Below are 25,064 nucleotides of genomic sequence, written 5' to 3'. Positions count from 1 at the left end.
AGAAGGCAGATTTTAGGGTTATGAGGGTGGGGCCCAACTGTTTAAGTAAGAAAACTTCAAATTAAATCTGAATTTTAATTTTCAGATTTAATTAGAGCTTAATAAAACTTCCCAAAATTTAAAAAGAGAGGGAGATCAAAACTTTGAATTGCAAATTTGGATTTAATCTCTTTAATGGGGCTTTAATTTGCATAAGCAGCAATTAAGAGGTTAAGTAACTCAAAGATTTGAAATTCAAATGGTGGGAGGCTTTCAAGCAGGGAGATGGCAGCGGGAATATGGCTCTGGCGCCGCGCCGCGCGGGAGGAGGCCCGGCCGGCACAGTGGGCTGGCGGCGCGGTGGCCGGCTGTTGGCCGGTGGAGCCTGGCGGTCCGGCAGGCTGCAGAAATTTCATCGGGCCGGCCGAAAACAGGGGCGAAATGCAACAAGGCTGGGCCGGCGGCTTTGCTTCTTGGATTGGACGGTGGCAAGGGCAAGGGAAAAGAGGAAGAAATGGAGATTTCAAGGCTTCGACGACTACGGATTTACTAACCTCGATTGTCTCCACGTTGATTTTCCACAAGATGAGATAATTCGAAAACTAGAACTCACAAAGAGATCTAGTCTTCTCCGGCGAACTAGAACTCACTAAGAGATCTAGTTTCCTCCGGTGAACTCACTAAGAGATCGTGGGAGAAGATGAACTCACTAAGAGAACAAGAGTAAATTTTCATTTCATCAATAACTAAAATTACATGAGAAAATGGCCATATAAATAGGCCTCAAAATGACAAGACAACAAAAGACTAAAATGCCCCTCGGGCTACAATAACGACCAACTACCCATAAGGGCAAAAACGGAAAAACATAAAAATCAAATAAACTACTACATAAAATGATGAAAATAAAGGTCATGATCGTGGCCGTCGATCTCCGGCATCTCCTGATGGTACATGTGTCGCAATCTCTGACGATGTCCCCATCACAATTATGTCAGATGGGTGGTTTGATATCAAACATAGAAGTCTGATCAACATCCTCATTAATAATCCTTATGGTACTGTGTTTTTAAGGTCAATTGAAGCATCTGACCAGGTCAAAGATGCTGAGTTCATATTTGGATTATTAGATAGCATTATTAATGAGGTTGGAGGACATTTGGTTGTACAAATTGTGGCAGATAATGCAAGTTCTTATAAGGCTGCAGGTAATAAACTTATGGAGAAGAGAAAACATTTGTACTGGACTCCATGTGCTGCACATTGCATAGATCTGATTCTTGAGAAGCTTGGGGAGCTACCTCTACATTAAAATGCACTTATTAAAGCCAAAAAAACAACCAAGTTTATTTACAACCACTCTTGGGTTCTAGCTCTTATGAGAAAATTTTCGAAGAAAGAAATTTTAAGGCCAGCCGCATACTTGACCTTTGAGAGCATGCTGGATGCTAGGTAACCTTTAGAGGCTATGTTTACACAGTGGTTGAGTTGTGCTTGGGCGAAGAAGGCTGAGGGAAAAGAGATTAGAAAGATTGTTTTAAATGACAGATTTTGGCAAAGTGTCTTTTATGCCATTACAACCACTAGACCTTTAGTTCATGTTTTAAGGATGGTGGATGCTGCGAAGAAGCTTGTAATGGGTTTCATCTACAATGCCATGGATGAAGCCAAAGAGATGATTGCCTCCAACTTAGGAGGCAGTGAGGGAAGCTTTAGGAAAATTTGGAATATTATTGATGATAGGTGGGAACTACAACTTCACCGACACTTGCATGCCGCTGGCTACTACTTAAACCCTCAGTATCAATATGCAGAGAACAAGTCTACAAACCCTGAAATAAAGTTGGGATTATATCATTGCATGGATCGTCTAATATGTGATGTAACTGAAAGATCAAATGCTGACTTGCAATTTGTATCTTTTAGGAACAAAGTAGGTTCTTTTTTATTACAACAAGCAAAAGAACAATTGCCAAATGATCTCTAGTTGAGTGGTGGATTCAATTTGATGATGGGACTCCAAAATTATAGTGTTTTGCTGTGAAAGTTTTGGGCTTGACATTCTCTTCATCTGGCTGTGAAAGAAATTGGAGTACCTACAACCAAGTACATACAAAGGAGAGAAATCGCTTGTCGACATTGAGGATGAACTCACTGGTGTATATTATGTATAATAAGAGACTCAGATAGAAATTTGAAGAAGAAAGGAATAATAAGTGATGAAGATCCTTTGCTTTGTGGTGATGTGGCATCTGATGATGAGTGGTTTGTAGATGATGAAGTTGAAGTGATGCTGTCTGAATTACCAGATGAAGATTTAAATGTTGATTTCTTTGATGGTCTTAAAGCATCCACATCCACCACAACTCAAGAATAAATCAAAAAAGGTATATAAATAATATAGTTTTCTTTTCTTAAACTTTTATTAATGTATTACACTATTATTATTCATTATGATATTGTTCAAAAATATTTACTATTTAGGGAAGAGGAAGATAACTAATAATGAGGAAGAAGAAGCTGATTGGGAGATATTGGACTTTATAGGAGAGCGGGTAGAGGAGAGAGCAGCTCATCATAATGATGATTGAAATGAAGACCCCCTTAGTGATGACTGATGAGTGATGATAATGCTGATGACTAGTGAGTTCTTAACTTCTTATGTGATATGTTAATGTCATTGCTATTTATCTTGTGCTTTTTTATGTTTTATATATTGTTTACTCAATAGTATATACTAAATTTATCATTTTATGTTTACGCAATTTTTTGATTTTGAGGCTTACGCCTCAAATCGCCTTGAGGCTTACTACGCTTCGCCTGACGAATGAAAAACGCCTCAATACCCGATTACGCTATTTTAAAAATTGCTATAGAATGGTTGTGCTTGTTGTTTTTATTCTTTTGATGTTAGATTCTTGATATATTTCGGTAAGATTACAAATCTGAAGTTGATTTTGGAGGAGGTTTCTCGTTTGCTTGACATTGCCTTTAGTATTTCTTGGAATAATTTTTCTGCTCGGGGGCTGATTTTGCCATTGTTTATGATGGCGAAATGTTTGACTGAAGTTTGCTTGTGGTTTGGATGTTCTGTTGGAGTTAGTCTTGAGATTATTTGTGGTAATTGCTGCTTGAATTTGGTTGGATTTTATGAATGTCTTGAATTGGTGATTGGAGCTGAAAATTTTTCTGGTTTGTTGTTTGAAAATGAGAGGTTCTTGAAGTGGAATTGTTTGTTGTTCAAGAAAATTTGTTGTGGATTTTCTTCTTATAGATACGGACTGTGTTGTTCTAAAGATTTGTTGATGAAGGTTATGTTTTTCCTCTGTTTTCATTTAAGGAATGTGTCTCTTCAATTGAAGAATGGCATGCAGAAATTTTCTTGTTGGTTCTCTTATTTGAATAAGTTTGGAGATTTATGGAGTTTTTTTTATTTCTTCAAGAATCTTGGAGAAATGCTTGATGAGCTCTTGGTTGATTTTGTTACCACTTGGAGTAGTTGGGTTGCCACTGGGTATGTAGTTATTTTGATTGATTTGAGTGGATCTTCCAAGGGAGATAGTTCGGAAAATTGCTATGATGAAGCCAGAGTTATTGAAGTAAGTGTCCTATTGTTGTTTGGTTCGTATATGGAAAGTTGTTTGGATCATTAAAGATATATTGGGGCTTGCTTTTGGTGGGAGCTTATCTCATCAAGGCTTAAGATGGATTCTTCTTTGTTCTTTGAAGAACAAGTCTTATTGGTTAAATACTTGAAGGGTTTGAATTTTACTGGTTTTTCTCTTATCAGTGTGATGTGTGTGGTGGTGATTATCAGTTCGTATGGCTTTGGTAATGTTGAGGCCGATTATTGGACTCTCAAGGTGGGTGTCGGTGTTATTTCTTCATTGACTTTGTTTTGTTCATTCATGGTAGTTGTTATTGGATGCATTGAGGTTTCAGCAGATTCAACTCTTGATTGGAGCTCGTTGGCCTCTAAGGATGTTGAATGAGATCATTTTGATGTGTTGGCCGCTGGTTTAGTTATTTTTTTTTCTTGTTGTAGCTTGTTGTTTTTTGGTTTTCTTGTAGGTTTTTCTTTTCTTTTTGAAATTATTGTAATGAAATGTGAGATTTTTACTAGGTTTCATTTTTTTTTCTTTTGGGAACTTTGGGATACTAACCAACCTTTTAGGTTATTTTAATATTTTGTGTCCCCTTTACCCCAATGGATTTAAAATGAAATTTAGTAGATTGCATATCCATTATGATAATTTTAAAGGTTTTGTTTTTACTTTCTAATTTATAATAGTCGTTTCTTTATTTTAATGCAATTTGCATTTCTTCAAAAAAAAAAAACTCTGGAATGATGCTTGGAAACATGCTTAACCACATAATTTTAAATTGCTATAACTGCGTTTTAACTTGTTACATTGTCACACCCCAATTTGGCCTACCCCTTAATGGTCAATCTTGAGTATAACAGAGAAAGAAAATCTAAATCGATTCCATACTAACCCCAATTCTGAGTCAATACTTTCAGAATGGAGTGAGTAAAAGAGATCTATTTAGATTCTCCTAACTTACCAACCTATCTAATTTTATAATTAATAATGGGAAGCATATAATGTTTCTTAATGAACATCAAATATAATAGAAGTAAATACAAAACTATACTAAAATTTTTAATTTTCATTCACATACCCAACAAGGCTGTACATTTAGCATTCAGATTTTTTTTAGATCTCTTTGCACACCCAAAACATATATACACCAAAAGAACAGTCACTTCTTTTTATTGTCCCAAGGGCTCCTTCACCTTTTTTGCATTACAATCACTGCTAATGAGCTAGGTACAAAGAAATACACACAAGCAATTTATAAGAAATAATAATAAACAAATAAGAAATGCTTAACAATGTTAACATAGTTAAAACACATTAAAAAGCCATATTGAGCCTATAAATGCTTAGCTTAGTAGTATTATTCATCTTATCAAAACTGTTTAACATTCCTAAATAAGTCATATAATGGTTATAAGCTTTTGCACCTTTTTAACGTTCCAATTTGAGGTTGGGTCTAACTTCCCAACTTTTTAAGTTGGAAGTTATTCTTTCATTCAGGATTGAGTCAAATTTTTCAACTTTTAGAATTGAGAGTGTAGGCATACCTCATTGGGTCTTTCGCCTTTATTTTGTGCGGGCCTATTCCCCATATATAACTTATTTCACTTTTCATATAGTCATCCTTTTTATCCCTAATGACATATGTTTTTGATGACATAGTTGTGTTTTAGCTGCTCTTCAGCTGCCCTTTAAGTGACCTTTAGTTGCAATTTAGGTGCCCTTTAGTTGCGCTTTAGTTGCGCTTTAGTTGCGCTTCAACTGCGCTTCAATTGCGCTTTAGTTGCGCTTTTTGCTCATTCACTAGTTTATGAATATTTACCCTTTTATGCTTACAAAATCATTAACATTAATAAAGATTGCTCTCAACATAACAATTCTTTACATATTCGACCATGTTCATACAAAATAGTTAAAATAAACTGAAATACATGTGGTCATAAGAAAAATAAAATCAAGATGAAGTGCAATAATAAAACATTTACTAAGTCTTATAACCTTGTTTGGGTATCTCACCTCGCTAGGAATTTGTTCTCCTAGACTTTGTCTTCCTTATCTCTTGTATACAAGCTCAACTGTACTCTTTTTCATTCCATTAAATCCTTATCTTGATGACTTAATCAAAACTTGATGCAAGCATACTAGTTAGAAATACCAAAATAAGAGAACAATGGACAGAACTTAACCAGACTTGATTCAAAATGTTGCAATCATCTATAACATCCAAAATTCGACGAAGAAAACTAAAAGAGAATTCAAAGAAACAAAGAAATTAAAAACAAGCTATCCTCAGACAACCTTCATAGCGGGTTCCTCACATGCATCGAAATGTAGGTTAAGTAAAATAAGTGCTTTAGGGCTAGAAAACCGATGGTCCACCTGTCACGACCCGGCTCGGTGAGCTCGCGTAGGCGAGGCGGGAATAGAGGTCGGACGGTAGGTTAAATTACCTAATGTCTAACTATATCTCCATAATAATTGAAAGAGCCTCTAAAACATCAAATTGAAAACACATAAACATAAAAATCAGGCATAACCATAAAATTACCTTTCCTCAGACGCTTCTCTTCTACGGTATACATTGCCACCCCCTCTACTCATTTTGATTTGCCTACACTTATCTGAAAATGTTAACAACTAATATTAAGCTAAAGCTAAGTATGTAATACACAATTCATAACTACATCAATCAAAATAAACTAAACAATATGCTAAATGCAAATTTCATATGAACATAACATAAAAATGATTTCATACTAACATAACATTAAATATATCATATCATAAATCATATCTTTTATTTTCCTTTTCATATTCATATCATTATACATAGCTTTCTCATTTCGTATATAATACAACCATCACAGGAGCCACTGTCTAGTACCATAAAGGTACTCATTTACCATTTTTATTTTTCATATTCTTTACTATTTTAATGTGCACGAGTACAGCGTTCCCAGCTAGTACCATCAGGGGGTGAGCTCCATCATTTCAGCATGTACATACAAGTATTCAAATAACATTCATACCATATCATATCTTTTCATTCTATATAACATATAAATTCTATAATATTATGCCATAAAATATACATGAAAATTTCATGATCAATTATTTGATGAGAGTTAAGAGCATGATTGGTTTATCAAATCATATAAGTGAGAAACAAGATAAATTACTGCAATTAAAGAATTATGCATACTTACAGAAGTTTGGAATCTGATTTCTCTTGCTAGTCCTTCTTCCTTCGATGCCACCACAATTAATCACCTAATAAGAATCAATTTCTCATTCTTAAAATCTACAAAATAATTTAAAACAAAATCTTTTTTTTCTAAACTATTCTAGATTCTCTCTCTTTCCCTTGCTCTCTCTCTCTCTCTCCCAATTAAAGCTTAACACATACATATATTCTAAAAATTCAATAGTTTGTATAATTATATATATATTAATGAAAATAACACTTTACCCAAAACCTAAATTAATTTAAAATAAGTTGTATTTTCGGACCACTGCACGATCAATCCAAACTCTTCCAGCAAATGCTCCCAAATCAGCCAACAAACACACCAAATCTCAAGAAGAAGGATACAGATGGAGTGGAACTTACGGAGAGACGAAAGAGGTTAGAAACCAAGACGAAGGGTGGAAAGAGCTCGCAAGATTTCCAGATGAAGGTGGAAGAAGAAGGTGGACAAAGCTCGCAAGCTTTTCCAATAACTCACAGGTCAATAGCAAAATGCTCTCAATATTCAACTAGTTTCCCTTCACAGAATATCTCATATATATAGGTAAGAAAGGAGAATGCCAACAGCCACTTTAATGAATTTCCACAAGAACCCAAGCATCTTAAGTCACGGAATTCCCCTTGCTTTTTTCACTAAAAAACAACCCAGTCAAAGAACCGAAGAGGCAGCCATGGAACCAAAGAGGCCCGCACAAAACTGAGGCGCCAAAAGACACGGAAAGGCCCCCTAGCTCGGAAAACCAGCAGCCAGTTGGAAAACCAAGGAGCAATGGCACATAATTCATCCAGCACAGGAAGCCCAAACACAGCCACGGATTCCCAAGAGACAAGGGAATATTTTAAAGAAGAAAGGGGAAGGAGAAGGGATAAGTCCACTCCAAAAATTGAATCCAACTTATGAGCTTACCTTTAGAACATTAATGAGCTACTAAACTTCAGCTCATCATTAATGAGCTAGCAACTAAGAAAATGAGCTCAACTCCAACCTTCTCCACACATCACCATAGGCCCCAAAACTATGGACCATAAGCCAACCCGTGAACTAGCAGTAGCCAAGGACCAATCGAGCCAGCAAACCAAAGGTCTACCAATCCCCAAGCACTAACTACCATGATCATTGAATGTTTTCCCATCATTGGATAGCTAAAAAAAGAAAAGAATTTAAAAAACATACTAATGTTCAATACAAAATAAAATACAGAATATTTGATAACATCAAATCTGCACTTCAAACAGCATAACACTAATTTTAGCAAGTAATTCAGCATTTAAACGGACTTCCAGAATTTCAACCGTAATGGTAACCATTTCTAATTTCCGTGTTCTCTGAAATTTACCTTAACAACAGCTTACAACAACCACCCCCCAAGCAGCAAATCCCGCTCCTTAACTTGCGACTTGAAAACTTCTAATGTTCCATGTCCAGAGAGGGACGGGTGGAATTGCTCAATAGAACAGACTTGTCATACTATTATTATTATATTGACATTTCTAACTCCAATAACCCTTCCATTCATTTTGAGCCATACGATCCCATCAGCTTTATGCATGTTGATTTAAGTGGAATTGCTCGTAACTCCACTAACTCTTCTATTCATTCCCAGCCATAGGATCCCATCAGCTTTATGCTTGCTAATTTAAGTGGAATTGCTACAATACAGTAAGTAATAAGGATTTATGCATTAAAGTTATGCTAATTAGATACTTTAACTAATACTCAATATTTAAGTTAACTTCTAATTAAATTATACTTAACAACTATACAATTAATCAAATAGTTAGGGTAAGAATTTTACTTGTATATGTCAACATGTTCGAATAAAAAAAAGAACTTTTATACTTACATTCATTTTGGATATTTTTGGGTATTATATACATGATCGCATTACCACAAAATCACCAGTCTCAAATAAAATGGACTTCGTATTAAAAATGTCTTATAATGTAATTGTAATGCCCTTCAGCTGTATAGTTGCTAATCCACATTGCATTGTCAGAAAGCTTAATTTTTGCCATCACTTGCTGTCTTCCTATCGGTTATTAATGTCTTCCAATGATGATTGTTTCTAGCAAATTATGTTTCTAATGATTTCTTCTTGGTATTTCAATTAAGAAAATTTGACGCATCAGTTCACCTATTTTTAGCAATCTATTTCATCATATAACTTTGTACAGCCTCCATGATGTTTTCTAAGTGTTTCCTTATGTTTTTTTTTTCTCTGTGAAAATCAGTCACATTGTACAGCCCATAGTTCTTACCTTCTTGATATTGAAATTCTTGTCAACCATAATCTTTTGTTTAACTTGCAGGAACACCAAGGATAAGAAGAGAAAACAAGTTTTACAGCTTCCTGATGGTTCTTACTGGGGTGATCCCATACTATTACTTCAAATATATGAAAGTTGGGATCGATCTGATTATGATCCAGATTGGTGCATTGAACAGAACTTGCAGGTATGCTGGTTGATGGTGTAGTGAAGAATTCTTTTTTCGAGTTCTTATTAGCTAATTGCCATCAAAATTTTCATCATTTTTCTAGCTATTAGTTCCATTATTGGGTAAAGATCACCCTGATGAAGTATTTAGGGCCATCTTTTATCTAAATATATCGTTGTGGATGGCCACGGTGTAGTGTTTAGTTAGCTCTTTTGTTACCTTGAACGTTGCGGCTTAAAGCACAAAATAGCCTGTCTCGTTAAAGTTGGGTTAGACTGTGTAAGTGAACTGAACTTTGTAATTGGTAGGCGTTGTTGCACTATGTATTGTTTTTTTATACATGTTCAGCCATTGAAAAGGTTTTCAGGCTAACATTACATCAAAGCATAGAGGTGCTTTCTCCCATAAAATCCTTATCATTATAAGAAAGAAAAGAAAATAGAGTTACGTAAAAAAAGTAATCAAATACGAGAAACAAAGAAAAAGAGGATCAATCATTCTAGAATGATCTGGAAGCTTCCCAGAAAATTTAAAGTTCTTATTTTCTCCGAGATTTGTCAAGCCTTATTATTGATAACGTAGGAGATGAATACAACATTTATCTTATTACCGTAGGTTAAGGAGTACAATATTTGTATGAGAAATGTAAGTCCATATTGTGGGCTAATAATTTGGAAAAAGTTAAGGAATAAAATCAGGGTATAACGATTATAATGGAAAAAAACCATGAATGAAATTAACAGTCATTTGTAACAAAATATGTAAAAAATGCTGGGAATAAATCTTTTCCATATGAGGATGTTAGGTGTCAGATATGGTAGCTGGTGGTGAGGCAACAAGGCAAAGTTCCAACTGACGAACAAATTCAAGTAGAGTAGCAAATGGCGGGCAGGTAGCTAGTAAACTTCAAGCTGGAGAACAGTTGTAGTTGGCGGTATTCCGGAAATGTTTGAAAGGATTAATAATCATGCAAGTCAGTTAGTGCGATCTATACAATTGATGGTACATTGATTACAGCTTTTAGAAGCTCTTCATGATTTTATGGAATGATTGTTGTTTATTTCAAGGTTTTCTATTTTGATTTCATGATTTTCATACACTACCTGAAGCCGAAAATATATGTTGATCATTCCAAACTTGAAAATAAGATTATTGAATTTCAATTGAATAACAACTTTAGTAAGGATATCAAGAATTAATTATTGCGGAGCATGCTTGATTGTCATCATCGATTATAATTTTCTTTTGTAGTGTAAATTTCTAAATCTTTGGCAAATCATGTGGCCATATACCCTTACAAACTCCATGGTCCATGACATTGATTCCTGCCTCAACACTCTTGGAGAAATAACATATTATTATTCTGTGGGCTCCGAAAATTCGGCCCCCCGCTCTTCTGTTTATTCGGCGAGGGAGTTTAAACTGATATAAGTTCCGAGGTAAATTTTGGAAGGCAGATGGGTTTGTAGGTAAGACACTACCCAGAGATTTCGCCCTCATTTTTGTGAGGACTTTATGATCTGAGTTCTGGTTTCCTATAGGCGCAAGCCCCTATAGTTAATTACCCCTCCCGATAACGAGAGAGAACTTTCAATTAAGGCTAGTCATCAATCAGATACGTAGAAATACGTATTATCTGGTATATAGTAGCAGCATGGGTATGAAATTTTGGAAATTTGAAATATTTGGGAATTTGAAAGTTTTGTATTTAAAATAGAAAATTTCACCATCTTGATTTTAAAGCGGATGGTGGGGGAGTGGATGTTAGACCCGATCAAGATCCCATGGTTCCGTTGTCCCGGGACATTGTGGTCCTTGGTCTACTTAGTCAGAGGAGGTAGTCGACCCAACTTGACAGAAGGATCCTTATCGGCAGCCATGAGTTGCTTCGTCCAAGGGGACCTTGTAGACCTGGGTTGGATATTTGCCTAAGGGGACAAATTTAAATCCACCTTAGCTAATAGAGGGCTTTATAACCTATCTCAAGGATTTGACGCCAATAAGGGGCCTTATTATATCCTATTGATTCATATCTCAAGGATTTGACACCAATAAGGGGTCTTATTATATCCTATTGATTCATATCTCAAGGATTTGACGCCAATAAGGAGCGTATTGACTCTGGCCATAATCAGTATATCGTGGTGTTATTTAGCGGCAAAACCACTCGGTTTAGAGGGCCCCGGGTCGTCATAATCGTTTATCCTGCGGTGCCATTTGGCGACAAACCGCCGGTCAGAGGACACGTACCACGTCCTTACTAGCAGGAGATTATTTGAGAATGGATCATAGTAATATTTTCAACTAGGCATTTGGCTATTTGTGAGCTGAAGTAAATTTTGATTTGTCCACCCCGGCAAACTGTTGCGGAGGGTGAATGGATTTTGCTTTGAGTGATTGATGGATTGATTTCAGATTTTAATTATCTGTACTTTGGGTTTTGTTGGATTTTGAATTGACTTTTGGGAGGCATTTGAAAATGTTTGTGAACCCCTCCGATTGAGATCTGCATTCAACACGGTCATCATCGGGGTGTTCGGGATCATTTCTCTTTTGTTGATTGAATCTTGTCAACTCTATCGAATTATCGATAGAGAATCATATTTCGTAGGCTTTATGCCCTTGATAGTGAATTCTCATTGTTATAGGCCTTGAAGGCCTAATATGAATGTATTAAGACAAATATGATGGTCGTCACAACCGTATATTTGTTTGTTGGTTTGAACCCTGTCGACTTCTATTGGCCCGTATAGATGGATCGGTTTCGAACTTGAATTCACTTGTCAGCCCGCACAGCATCCATAGACGTCACGTGTATACCAATAACATGCTCGTCGGGGCCCATGCGGGTTCTTGATTGTATACCCCCCTTTTTTAGTGTACCTATGTGTATACAAACTACGGTGCATGTGCTGGGGTTTTTTGAAATATTTGTAAACGCCTTCTGTCCGTTTGTATAAAAGTTGCGGATTCGGTGGCGTTGGGTTGTAGATTGTAGACGCCTTTTGTCTGCTTGCATAAGTGTTACGGATACTGTGGCGTTGCGTAGCAGCTTTTAAATAGAGTTATTCGCTGCTTCGTACAGGTAGACTGTCGTGCACTACTTGTATGATTTATGCGGGTAGATTGTAGTGCACAAACTAATCTCCTGCTTTGGATTTGCAGATACTTGTAGATAGCTTATTGTATACGTGATGAGTTTCCCACTGTAACTTGTAAGCACTTACACTTGATATAATCACTTTGTATTTTGCTTGTGGACAATAGATTGGGTGTACTACGAGTCTTCTGCAGTAGCTCTTGGACACTTGCATTTGTTGTAGTCCTTTACTATTTGTTTGTAGATAGTATGCAATGTTTATAGTGGCGCTCCAACATGTCACAGTTTAGCTCACAATTCTTGTTCCTTATCATTCATGTTCTGACTCCAAGCTTCTTATGCTTATTAACGTTCAATCAAATAATACAGAGCTTTAATCATCATTTGCATTCCAATCAATGTGGTGGTCTATTGATATCTCACTTGTTGCATGTCTCTTTCAAACATGCCATTGCCTCCACCATAAGTTTCTTGCATATTTTTATAGGATTTTGATTAATGTTATTGCAAGTCTTTGATCCTCAATTACAAGAAGAATGGTTGTATTACAAGTTCATTTGTTCATCAGCGTTTGCTTGAGTGCACTGAAGGCTTGTTCATCATAAGTCATTTTGCTTGATTGTTGATACCTATTTTTCAATGCTCTCTCCAAGTTCATTTAGCATTTGCTATTTGGTTGTATTTTTATTTGATTCTTGCTTGCACGTTGTCCATGCTTGGATACTTTCCTTCACAATTTCCTTGCTATATATTGAGGTTTGTTCCAAAATTCTCCGCAAATCCATTTGGCACTTGCTTTAAACTTGAAATGATCCTTTCTAATCTTTATAAAAAGCTTAGTGATCTGATTCAAATTCAAGTCGTATTATAGTTCAAATTATAAGTCCACATCAAAGTCCCTTGCGGTCCATGTCTTGTTCAAGTTTGATCTCCACAAGTTTTGAGTTCAATGTCAAAGTTCACCTTGCAAGTTCAAGTTCATATAGGTCGATTTGATTCAAGTCAACAAATCTCAAATTGTTCCAAGTCCTTGTCTTATTTCAGACAAAATTTCTGCAGCCTCCCGGCGTCTCCCCTGTTTAGGAGAAAAACTAAGAGGCCGCCTACCTGCCACGTCAACAAAGACGTGTACGGTTGGTGTTGGTGAGGCACTGCGGCGGTTGTATTTTATTTTTCTCCCACCATGCGCAACAAAGGCGTGCATGGGGTTTTAAATAGCATTTTATTGAAAAAAAGGGCAGCTTGCTTTCCTCCCGCTCGGGGGTACTTATGAGTGACCCCGCTTCGCCGTAAGTGCCGCACTGGGGTCCCATCCCACCATGCGCAACAAAGGCGTGCATGGGGCGGTTTTCCGGTCCACCACGAACATTGAAGTAGGGCTTTGAGTTTAAGGTGATTACTCGCCCCGTCGTAGGCGTCGGACCGGGGTCCCATCCCACCACGCGCAACAAAGGCGTGCATGGGCGATTTTTCGGTCCGCCGCTAACTTCGAGAGCGAGAATATAAGTTTCAGAAAAATTCGTACCTTCGCGGGGTTGTAGATGTTAGCACGTGAACTGAGGGAGAGAGAGGTCTCTCTTTTTTTTCATAAAAAAATTAACTATAACTAATTATACTTAATAATAATTAATTATTAATTATAATTAAACTAATTAATTACAATTAATTGAAATTAATCATAATTAGTAATTAATTAATAATTAAGTATGAATAATCATAAGTAATTATTAATTAAGATTAAAAATTAATTAAATATAATTAATTAATTTAATCATAATTAGTAATTGATTATAATTATTTATAATTAATTAATAATAATTAATTATAAATAATCATATATAATTACTCTCTTAATATTAAAAGTAATTAAATATAATTAATTAAACTTAATCAGAATTACTAATTAATTATAATTATTGATAATTAATAATGCTTAATTATAAATAATCATAGTTAATCAAACATGATCAATTAAGACTAATGATTAGAGCAAAATTTGATAGGATTTACACAGATTTTGAGCAAGATTTAAGTTAAATCTTTTGATCGTTCCGTAAATCTCAGTGGAATGAATCCTCTATTTCCTCCTTTTGGCCGCAAATCCGAGCTTATCAAGCCCTGTGGTTCGGAGGATTTACGGGACTTGGATGAAGGAGAGGTCGAAAGGAAGGAAGCTACCTTCACGGCAAGAGCTCCCGTAATGGCTCCTGATCATAATGTCGTGAGGTCCGATCCGACGGGAGTGGAGCGTCCTCGGGTAGAAGAAAAATGGGCGGCTCGGGTAGGTGGAGTTTCGGCTAGGTCAAGGTAGGGGAAGTCCCTCTCTCTCTCTCTCTCTCTGACTGGGTTGGACAAGCAAGAGGGGAAGCAGGGAGCAGCGACGGGCTTGGTGAGGTTCGGAAGAGGCAGAGGGCTATGGGAGCTTAGCGACGGGCTTGGTGAGGTTCGGAAGAGGCAGAGGGCTATGGGAGCTTTGGAGTCGGCTGAGATGTGGAGGTTTGAAGATTTTATCGGAGAAGGGAGGAGGAGATTTCGGAACTTGCGGCTGGATGGGGATCGAGCAGAGAACCAGGGATCGGGAAAATGGAACTTTGGCTTCGGGTGTGAGTGAGAGAGCTTGAGGCCTTTCTCTCATCCCCTTTTAACGACGCAAAGGGGAGGAGTTGAGGCAGATCGTGTGTGATACAACTGCAGCAGCGCCGTTTGCCGACTGGCGACGCGATACTGAGCAGATATCTAAATTTTGGGCAGGATTTGTGCATGGCTTCTAGTATGGGCGGCAACAGGTAATGATTTAAAACAAAAAATTTTATTTTATTTTGTCTTTTCCTCTTTGGCTGCATAAAATAGGTCAACATATTCTTTTTCTCCACGTGATTAAGTTTTCTCACCGAAATGAGAAATAAGTAGATCTGACTTTATGATTAGTTTTAGATCCTTCCCGATCAACATCAATGAAGATTCTTTTACTAGGTTCTTTCCCTTTCTTAAAGAACAACCCTTTCCTAGGTGTCTTTTTAAGATATGTGAGTATCTTATACACAAAATCAAGGTCCCTCAGTCATGCACACAACACTCCCAGAATGCTCATCTTTCTCCTTTTCTACTCCTACCCCAGACTTGTAATGAGAAAAAATAAATAATACAGAAAAAAAAAAGAAAGCAAGGCAGTGATGGTGGGTACATGACGGAAAGGCATTGACTAGACTTAAGTGAAATCAGTAAGAAGTTGGATTTAAATTCTGTAGGTATTAAAGTTGTCATTTCTGGCTATTCGGCATGGTTTAGAAATTAAACTTGTTGTATCTTAAATTCTTCTCTCAAATTTCCTAGTTAACTGTCAATCAAGAAATCTTTTCCTCTCTCTACATCTCTCTATTTTATTCTCTCTCTCTCTCTCTTACGGTGTGTGTATGTATATATAATCTAAAAAAAAGGAAAAATAGTGGAATAAAAGTTAAAAAGAATAAAAGTGAAATTAGAAAAAAGGAAATTAAAAAAAAAGAAACGAATTAAAAGAAAGAAAGTAATAAATAACTTTGAAGAAAAATTGTGTTTTCAACTCGCTGCAATCTCATTGTCTTACATTATTATTGTTGCCACGTGTGTAAGGAATACTACTATCTCAAAATCAAGTACCTGTGCAGGTTTTGTTTTAATGTGTTTGGTGTCAAAAAATAAGTTATCTTCTGTGGTGCTTGAACATGAGTAGGAAATTTTATAATTTTTGCTCGTGCAGGTGCCAAAGTCAAGCGCAGAATAATTAAAGAACCCCCGCCCCACCCCACCTTTGGTGTCACATGACTGTGATCATTCAAGCCTTACTAAGCATATTGGGAAGGATGAGCACTCCGAAGGATAGCTCCAATGCGAGAAAGATATCCAGAGCTGCCAGAATTTAGATTGAATATATTTATAAGGAACATGATACTAATAACTCATTGAATAAGAAAATACAACCAAAATAAAAGAACAAAAGTCACGAAAGAAGAGCATTATATTGAAAATGAATTTATTTGGGACTTGTAATGAATTCAATGGCTTGCCGACACGAAGAGAACTCCCCCTTCGTTCCTACAACTCTGTTTGAGAATTGAACATCAAAATTTTGTGAATTGAGCATAAAAAATATAAACATTAGCAAAGCAACCACCTCCTATTTATATGAAGGAAATTATCTTTGTTGAGAAAAATCATGACGAGAGATGAAGATCAACTTAAGTTGTCTTTGATACTTTTTTTTTTAAATATTGAAAAAGAATATTGCATACTTTTTCTTATTCTAATATGTTGAAGAGAAACAATATTTAGATGAGTGGCATAGCTCATTCGAGGGGAAAAAAATAGGATGTTAATTAACCTATTTAATCACAATAATTCAGCATTCAAAAAAGATATACATTATACATGTGGGAATCGTAGTTGGTGGATTGAATTTGAAAAGGCGAAATAGTGGTGGATTTCCAAGGTGTTTAATCGCATGGTTGTCAACATTTGCATTCCACGGATGAGGTGTAAAAGCTATAGATTGCGAAGGTTGCGATGGACGTGCAAGTGCTGTATATTTGCCAAAATAGTGCTGTGGAATTGTGTGCAAAATTTGATGTGCAATTTTCACGATTTCCATTGTAACTTTGATATGTTGCCTTTTCTTTACATATAATGGTGATCATTTGATATTTATGGTATGCAAAATGTGCCAGAGAAAAGTCCTCGTTTAAAAAAATAAATTTGTTACTTTAGTTATTGCAAATTTATTGTTTTCTTTAAAAAAACAATATCATTCCATTTAAGGATTTATGCACCTATTTGTTTTATAGGTACGTAACATGAAGTTTGCCAAGGATGTTAGGAAGCAATTATCTCTGATAATGAAGAAGATATCTAAAGGTTAGAGCCATTCATTGCATGGTTTTCTGTTTCAACCAAAAAAAAAAAAGGAAAAAAGTTCAGTTCAGAATTTCTTAAATAAAGCTATATTTTCTCCATTTATTGTTTTTACATTTTTTGGCAATAATTTTTAGTTGTGTAATAATTGTAACAGCTAATCTGTCATATGAGGTTTGTGGTCATTTAGCTTCTCATTATAACTGTCAGGGTTTTCTCACTTGATATCAAATATTACCTTCTAACATGTGCGCCGGTTTAACTGTTTTTTGAAATTAAATTAATGTTCTAATAAAGACATTTTTATGTTTCAAGCTTTTCTATACTTTTCTTCCTCACATCATGCTTATGTACTTTTCTCGTAGTGTATTATTTTTATCATTAAGGGTCTATTTGGCAGTTTGAATAAGGAATGCAGTGTAAAGGGAATATTGTATAAAAGAAATACTTAAGAATTGTTTGGATTGTTGGAGAATTTTTGTATCCTCAAACGGATTGGATATTTTGTCATCGCGTACGGCATAAGAACATGATATATTACCCCGAAGGGTAAAAATATCATTTCCTTATGGATTCAATGATAAAATTTATAATTATTAACAGAGATTCCCCCACTCGATGTTTGGTCGAATGTGATTTATTTTATTTCTGGGATATAGACGTCTTATTGGGGTAAGACCCTATGGTTAATTACATCCCAAGTTTTGGCTTGGGAAAACTTTTGATTAAACTAGTGGTTTTGCTTTCTTTTTGAAGTCATTTAAACATTAGCTAAAATTTGATTTTTTGAAATCTAAAAAAGTCTTGTTTAAAGGTTCTGGCCCTTTAGGAATTTCAAGGAAGAGGTGATCAACTAGGAATTAGATTTTGGAATGAGAGCTAGAGGAGGTGAAGTAGGAGTACTTGATTCTGAGGGACACTCAGAGGTGCTCAAACTATCCTATGTTGGGCTTTATGTTTTTTAATCTAATTTTGGTTTAAGTTGATATTTTAATTAAAAAGTTGGGGCTTATATTCCAACAATATGTGTTGGAGAAATTGCCTAAAAGGTGAGGGCTTATAGGGTGATTTAGAATCAACCCATGCCTCAGACCCTAAAACTAAGGTGAGGACTACCGATAGGTAGTGCCTCGAACCTAAATCTAACGAGTGCAATGGGGCTTGCAAACTACACCTCATAAGAGGCATAGCCTGCCTGATCTCTGGATTTACTGTCCTGCCTGGAAGGGACTACCAGCTAGACCCACCTAGTCGCTTTTAAAACCATGTGTCTTGGTCTCAATGCAAATGTAGAGTGGATGGTTGTTTTTATTTAGAAAGTAGGGCTTATAACTTGGCTTTGAGGCTAAGATGCCTAATTATGTGGGTATGCATATGCTGACTCAAGGAAAATAGATTTTTGTTATCTAATCTTTAAATGAGGGCTTTCTATATACAACACATTTGGGCTATGCTTAATTGTTTTAATTTTTTTAGAAAACTTAGCTCCTTGAAGGGAGCCATGCAAGACTTTCTTATTTGTTAGAAAATCATGAAGCCTAAATCAATTTTTATATTGATTATATTTTAATAGTATAAATCTTATTTTGTCCTAAGAGCCTACCGTATCAAAAGTCCAAGTCACACCCAAGCAAAAGCAAAGAAAGAAATCTTGAAAAAAGATGCATTTCTATTGTACAAACAGGTAAACAATCAAATATGCTTTTATTTATAAATAATGTTCAGGGAATATAAATAGAGTTCGAGTTATTACAAATAGGTTTGACAGGTGAGTTGCATGTCATTATACAACCCAGCCAAAATTACAAACTCTACTTGTGGGGGATTCTTCGGGCTCTTGACTTTTGAATGGACATTGGGCTTCACCTTTGATAGGTACATCCTTCTAGTCCACTTCATTCTTTTGCTCCAAACCCCCACAAGTTTGATACAATTACCATTCTATCAAATACACGTTCGAAAAGAAAAGAGACTCAAACCTGCCGTGGATTAGAAACAATTTATATAATAAAGCATCACATTAAGAATTTTGTTTAGCACTTAGAGTGTCAACATGCTTCTACCCTATTGGCCATATCTTTGGGGGGTTTTAAGCAGCACCTATTGTTAAACCCGCAAAAATATCACTTTAGACCTCGCATGCTTTTCAAAGCGCTGCGACGAGTTTTAAGTGAAAAACTCGAGGTTGTCGGATTTCGACACAATAAATTTAGTAAAATAGAGCACAAAATTATGATCGTTTAATGTATAGAACCTATGTTTAATTATGTATATTTTGAGAATTATAAAATTTGGAAGTTTCTAAATGCCAATTCTACCCCTAAGTGTTTCTTAAGCCAAATCTATTTAAGTAAGGGCATATGAGTCTTTTGGCATATCCCCTTTCTCCCTAAATGAACCAACCGAGCCCTCCCCTTTCATTTTCACGCATGGTTTGGCCAAAACTTGGAGAGGGCGGACGGTAGAGGCGACGGGCAAGGGAGACAGCTGGCTCCAGAGGCTTTTTTTCCGGCGAAAGACTTGGGGGAAATTGAAGAGGAAGTCAAGGGAAGTAAAAGGTATGTAATAAAACTATGATTTTCCATCTCTTTCTCAAGATTTTTGGATGAGAAGATTTCTAGGATTTGAGAAAACTTTGATTTTCTTTAAGAATTTTAATGAGGGATTGTTATTGAATGATTATGAGATATTTTTATGCTAAGAATGTGGTTTTTCTTTATAAGTTTTGAGTTGGAGAAATTTAGGGTTTTACTTAAAATGGATTTTTCTTTGGAAGTGTCTTCTTAAGAATAGTTCCTAATGCCATAGGAAAACTTCTAATTTAAGAATATTGTAAGAATGATGAAAATTTTGAGTTTTGAAATTTAGGATTTTTCCCTAATTAAGAAAATTTTGATCCCTATGATTTTTATTGGTTTTTGGGAGGATTTTAAAGACTAATTTATGGTTTTTACATGGAATATAAGATTTTCTAATTTTTTATTTAATTTATTCCGAAAATTGAATATATTTTATTTATGTTGTGAGTGTAGGGAAAGGTGTTGCATGCTTAAAACCTAAGGATTTGGACTAAACCTTAATTTAGAGAGAATGTGAGTTAGACATATCATGAAATGGTGGGGAAGAGTTAAATTGAAACATAGACATGACATTAGGAAAAACCTTTTATTACCTTAGATTAAGGATTTAGAATATTGTGTAGGGACTAGTTATACATTTTTGTATGTCTCTTCTTGATTTTAACCGTGTAGAAGAAAAGGATTTGACCGGACAAATGAAAGAGGTGCACGAATTGAGGTAGGTGGAATGGACATTCTTCTAAATTTAAAAAACTCTTCTTTCATGCAATTACATAGAAATGACAATTTCTTTTATGCTCATTATGACATTCTTATGACTCATGTTCCTTTGTAAGTTCATGGACACTTGAAGCAAATGTAAAAGTTTCATTTTATGCAAATGTACAACTCATGAATGATTTCCATGCTCTTTTCTTTACTTGTACTACACATGTTTTTCTCCTTACATGCAAATGAACACATGGGCATAGAAAGCATACACATCCCTATGGAATATACACTTGATTAGTTTATGAATAGTTTTCATAAAGCATCTTATGAATATGAAAGTATTAAGTGTATGTGCATGTTGACGCGGAAGTATCACATGGTAAAGGATGCTCCTTTGAGCAATGATAAAGGAGGCTCTTATGAGCCATAGTGAATGATGGTTCTTATGAACCAATGGTAAAGGAATGACCAATTTTATATACCTGATCAATATAAGTGATACTTCCGAGATGGGTGTTATATTTACATATTAAGTTATTATGAACATTTCATATTTATGTATATGTATTTATACTATCATTTTAGGCATAATGTTTTAAAAGAAAAAGAATGGAAATGTTATGAAAGGAAAAAACACTTGAAGGTTGAGGTAAAGGTATGCATCTCCTCAAAACAAAAGTTGCTATATGTTGATGATTTCTTTGTTAAAATACCTAAACATGATATAATTTTCTTCTTTTGACTCTAAATTTAATTGAATTCCATTTGCACCTATTGAGTTGTGACTCACCCATGTTGTGGGATACCTTTCAGGAGGATCTAGTAGAGGATAGATGGCGGATAGGCCTCCCCTCACGTACTGTCATAGGGAGATGACGGGTGACAGGTTTTGTTTTGTTATTTTGATGTTTTGAATAGAAGATTTAGAGATGATATGTAAGAAAATGACTTTTGGAAACCCTTTTATTTTTTTTAAACTTAATGTTGAATTCTTACATTGGTGTTTTGAATAGAAGAAATGAAAAGTTTTAATTTGAAGACTCATTAGTGGCTCTTTCATTATGTTTGGTTCATGTTTGAAGATTTGATAATTGTGTATTGTGAAGTTTTTTAGTAATTTCGACTGTCCGATTTTCATTCCCACCTCGCACTTGCGAGCTAACCTGGCCAGGTCGTGGCACCTGTCATGCAAGCAGTTTATTATTTATGAGCGGCTCCCTTTTTAGATATGGCCACCTGCAAGAAGAACATGCATATTTCTACACTATCCACTTAAGGAAAAGTGCCCACAACGCAGACAATCCAATAGACAATCACTCCACAACATCAAACACATGCGCAGAAAAGAAAAATCCTAATCCTAGCATGCATAAGAGGTTGTGCACCTAAGTGTGTGAGGCTTGTGTAGCATGTCACACTAAGGGTGTTTAGTTTTATTTTGGAAAGAAGATGTTTAATCTTTATCCAATGGTGATTTCACTTTAAGTTGTTTGTGACTTAAAGATTTTATTTGATTTTTAAATGTTTCATATTTAGGAGGGTTATGAAGAACCCATAAAATAACCACTGCTTGCTTTTGGGTTAGCCTGTTACATATGAATCTTAAGGCACAATGATGTTGGCATCCTGCCTTTTGAGGGAGATGGTTGATCGTTGCATCAAAAGGAACCTAAGTAAATTTTAGGTGTTTTTGGAGTTCTCTTAGTGTTTGGATAAGAGAAGTGTCTATCTATTCGGGTAAGATAGACTTGCCTAAGGGATTTCACTTAGGACTTGGTGAAATTCATCCAATAAAGTAGGATGAAATTCATCCAATAAAGTAGGATGAAATTCAACAGATTGAATAATTTCTAAGGGACATCTATAGGTTTAGCATTTTAAATGTCATAAGAAAAGTCACTCAATTTGGTTGAATGAAAGATATCACTTAGCTTTTGGGCTACATGTTGAGGAATTTTCCTTAGCCTTTGGAGCTAAGAGGAGAAAGAACCTATAGCTCTTGAGCTATGGTATAACCTTTTTTAAGGCCTTTGGAATCTATAGAAGTGAGGGAAGATTAGTAGCTTTGAGGCTACAAATCAAAAGAGTGTCTCCTTGAATTTTGTATTCAATGAGTTGAGTTTCACTTGCTTAATTTGGATTAGACAAATAACGGTGAGTCACTTATTGAATTTTGCTCAATAGGTGAGTGAGATTTATAACTTTGGGGTTGTAAGCTTCTAAAACCTCTTTGAACATTTAGTGTTCAAAGAGAGGAATTCATTCTCCCAACTTGGGTTTGAGAGCATGAAGATGGGTTTAGATGCTCTCCTACGATCTTAGCTTGCAGAAAAATGAGAGGGAAATGCAACTTATGAGTTGCAAGTTGGAGATTAGGGAGGACCATTTACTTGATTTAGGCTAAGTAAATGGTGAAGTTTCTTTGAGCATTTGGTACTCAAAAGAAGATTAGCATTTGCTCAACTTTGGGCTAAGCAAATGAGGAAGACTAGGATTTGAATCCCATTTCAAGAGGATTACTCATTAGTTTGTGTTCCAATGAATAAATGATTTGATAAACTTTCTTCAATTTTGGGGTGAAGGAAGAAGATAGTTTGTTAGTTTTATGTTCCAACAAAAGGATGAATAAGTTAGAATTTAGTTCCAAGCTATAATGATTCATATGTAAGAAGAGCATTTGGAGCCTTGGAGAGGCTCCAAAATATCACACATGAAGGGAATATTTGTTGGTTTATGTTCCAACAAAATAGATGAAAGAACTTGAAAGTTGGTTCCAAGTTGCAAATGATTCATGTGTTCTAAAACTTGGAGCTTTGAGAACGCTCCAAGCATTATGCACGCAAGAGGGTTCTCCATCTCCCCATGAATGTTTTGGACTCATGGAAAGAGGAGATGCACATTTGAAAGGGATTTCCCTACGTCCTCTAGAGTGTTTTGGACTCAATTAGGAGAGGAAAGAATTGATTTCCTAAGGCTTTAGGGAAGTTTCCAAATCAATTTTGGCATGATTTAGAAACTTGAAAGTTTAGTGATCCTATCAAGAGATCTATGAAACACGATTTTGACTTATGTTAAGGTATGAAAACACACCTAAAATTTTTAAGAACAATCCAATCAATTTTGTCATGAATGATGATTCAAGGGTATCTAGGAAGGTCCTAAAGATCCGTTTTGATAGGATTTGATTTATTAAAATATTGATGCGAGGTTTCAATCTCTAAGGGTTTTGATCATTTCATTCAATGATTGAATTTGGAAACTCACACAAATGGAATTAGGCAAGCTTGAGTATAAAGGCTTATGGGCCTTTGAGGGCCCATGTCATATCTCAAGCCCACTTCAAGGTTAGATAAGCCCATTTGGTTAATTTCCAAATCCCAAATGTGGTGGATGTAAACTAACAATGACTATTACTTGTGTGCTCGAAATTTAGTGAAAAGATCAATCATGAATTTGGTTGGTCATAGACGTTGTGGTATTGTTTCCAACCAAACACATTTACATTCACTAACTTGTAGAGATTATCAATTCCTACATACAAACTCTCCAAAGTTTATATCAATTTTGCCATGACACAAAAATTGGATAGTTTGCATGCCAGAGGATCATTCACCATCATTCTTATCCATGAGAATTAAGAGATGCAAAGCATGTTGAAGTAATTCAAGAACACATAAGAGGTGGCTTATGGGTCTTTGGTGTCACGACCCAACCCGACCGGGACGGATCCCGCTCGCATCGGGTCGTGGTGCCTTAACATTCAGGCTGACTGAACTGATTCCAGGATCTGGCTTTGGAATTTGTTTCAGAACTTTCTTCCAAACATATAGACAAAAACAGACGCACAGAGCTACTATAAATATCAAATGCAGCGGAACAGATCATCTATCTTTTTCTTCCTCAAAAAAATCATGTACAAATACAGCTCATGGCTTTCAGACAGAAAGAAAAGCAGAACAGAAAAGCCATGACTGTACAAAAATCAAAAGGACAAAATACCTATAACAGATCGGACTCTGAACTTCTATTCCAGGACTTCCTTCCCTTTCCCAGAACCTGAAAACTATGCAGAAAACAAGGATGAGCTACAACAGTTCAGCAAGACAATAAACCTCTAATCAAAATCCTCAGAGTCCACATCAATCACATCAAACAGAAATCGGAACAGAATCGTATATCAAATCAGAACAGAATCAGAATCGTACGGATCAGATCAAATCAAAACAGAATCAGAATCGTACGGATCAGATCAAATCAGAATAGAACAGAAATACATCACATCAGAACTGACAGAACGTACCAAAATTGGAAATCAGATTAAATCATATCATATCAGCATTCATATCCGAACAGACAGAATCGTACGGAAACATACCCAAACAGACAGAATCGTACGGAAATCAGCATCGGATCGTATCAGAACAGATCAGAACAGAACAGAAGCGTGTCAGAATCGGATCAGAATCATAATCATACAAATCAGATCAAATTATATCATACGGAAATCGAAAATCATATCATT

The 25,064-nt window shown here is 35.7% G+C and overlaps 1 protein-coding gene across 1 annotated transcript in view; it reads left to right on the top strand.

Annotated features, from left to right (window-relative positions):
* The window catches only part of LOC110098274 (probable pre-mRNA-splicing factor ATP-dependent RNA helicase DEAH4), a 78,231-nt gene that overhangs the window by 15,709 nt on the left and 37,458 nt on the right, over positions 1-25,064 (top strand). The window contains exons 2-3 of the mRNA XM_020825042.2: positions 9,139-9,283; positions 17,186-17,255. Of these exons, the coding sequence (XP_020680701.1) occupies positions 9,139-9,283; positions 17,186-17,255 (215 nt within the window). The remainder of the gene's footprint in view (positions 1-9,138; positions 9,284-17,185; positions 17,256-25,064) is intronic.

Source organism: Dendrobium catenatum, unplaced genomic scaffold (assembly GCF_001605985.2).
Source record: "Dendrobium catenatum unplaced genomic scaffold, ASM160598v2 fragScaff_scaffold_1386, whole genome shotgun sequence".
In the NCBI taxonomy this organism is placed as follows: Eukaryota; Viridiplantae; Streptophyta; class Magnoliopsida; order Asparagales; family Orchidaceae; genus Dendrobium; species Dendrobium catenatum.
Note: the sequence above shows the minus strand (reverse complement) of the source record. Positions and strands in the feature narration are given on the sequence as shown.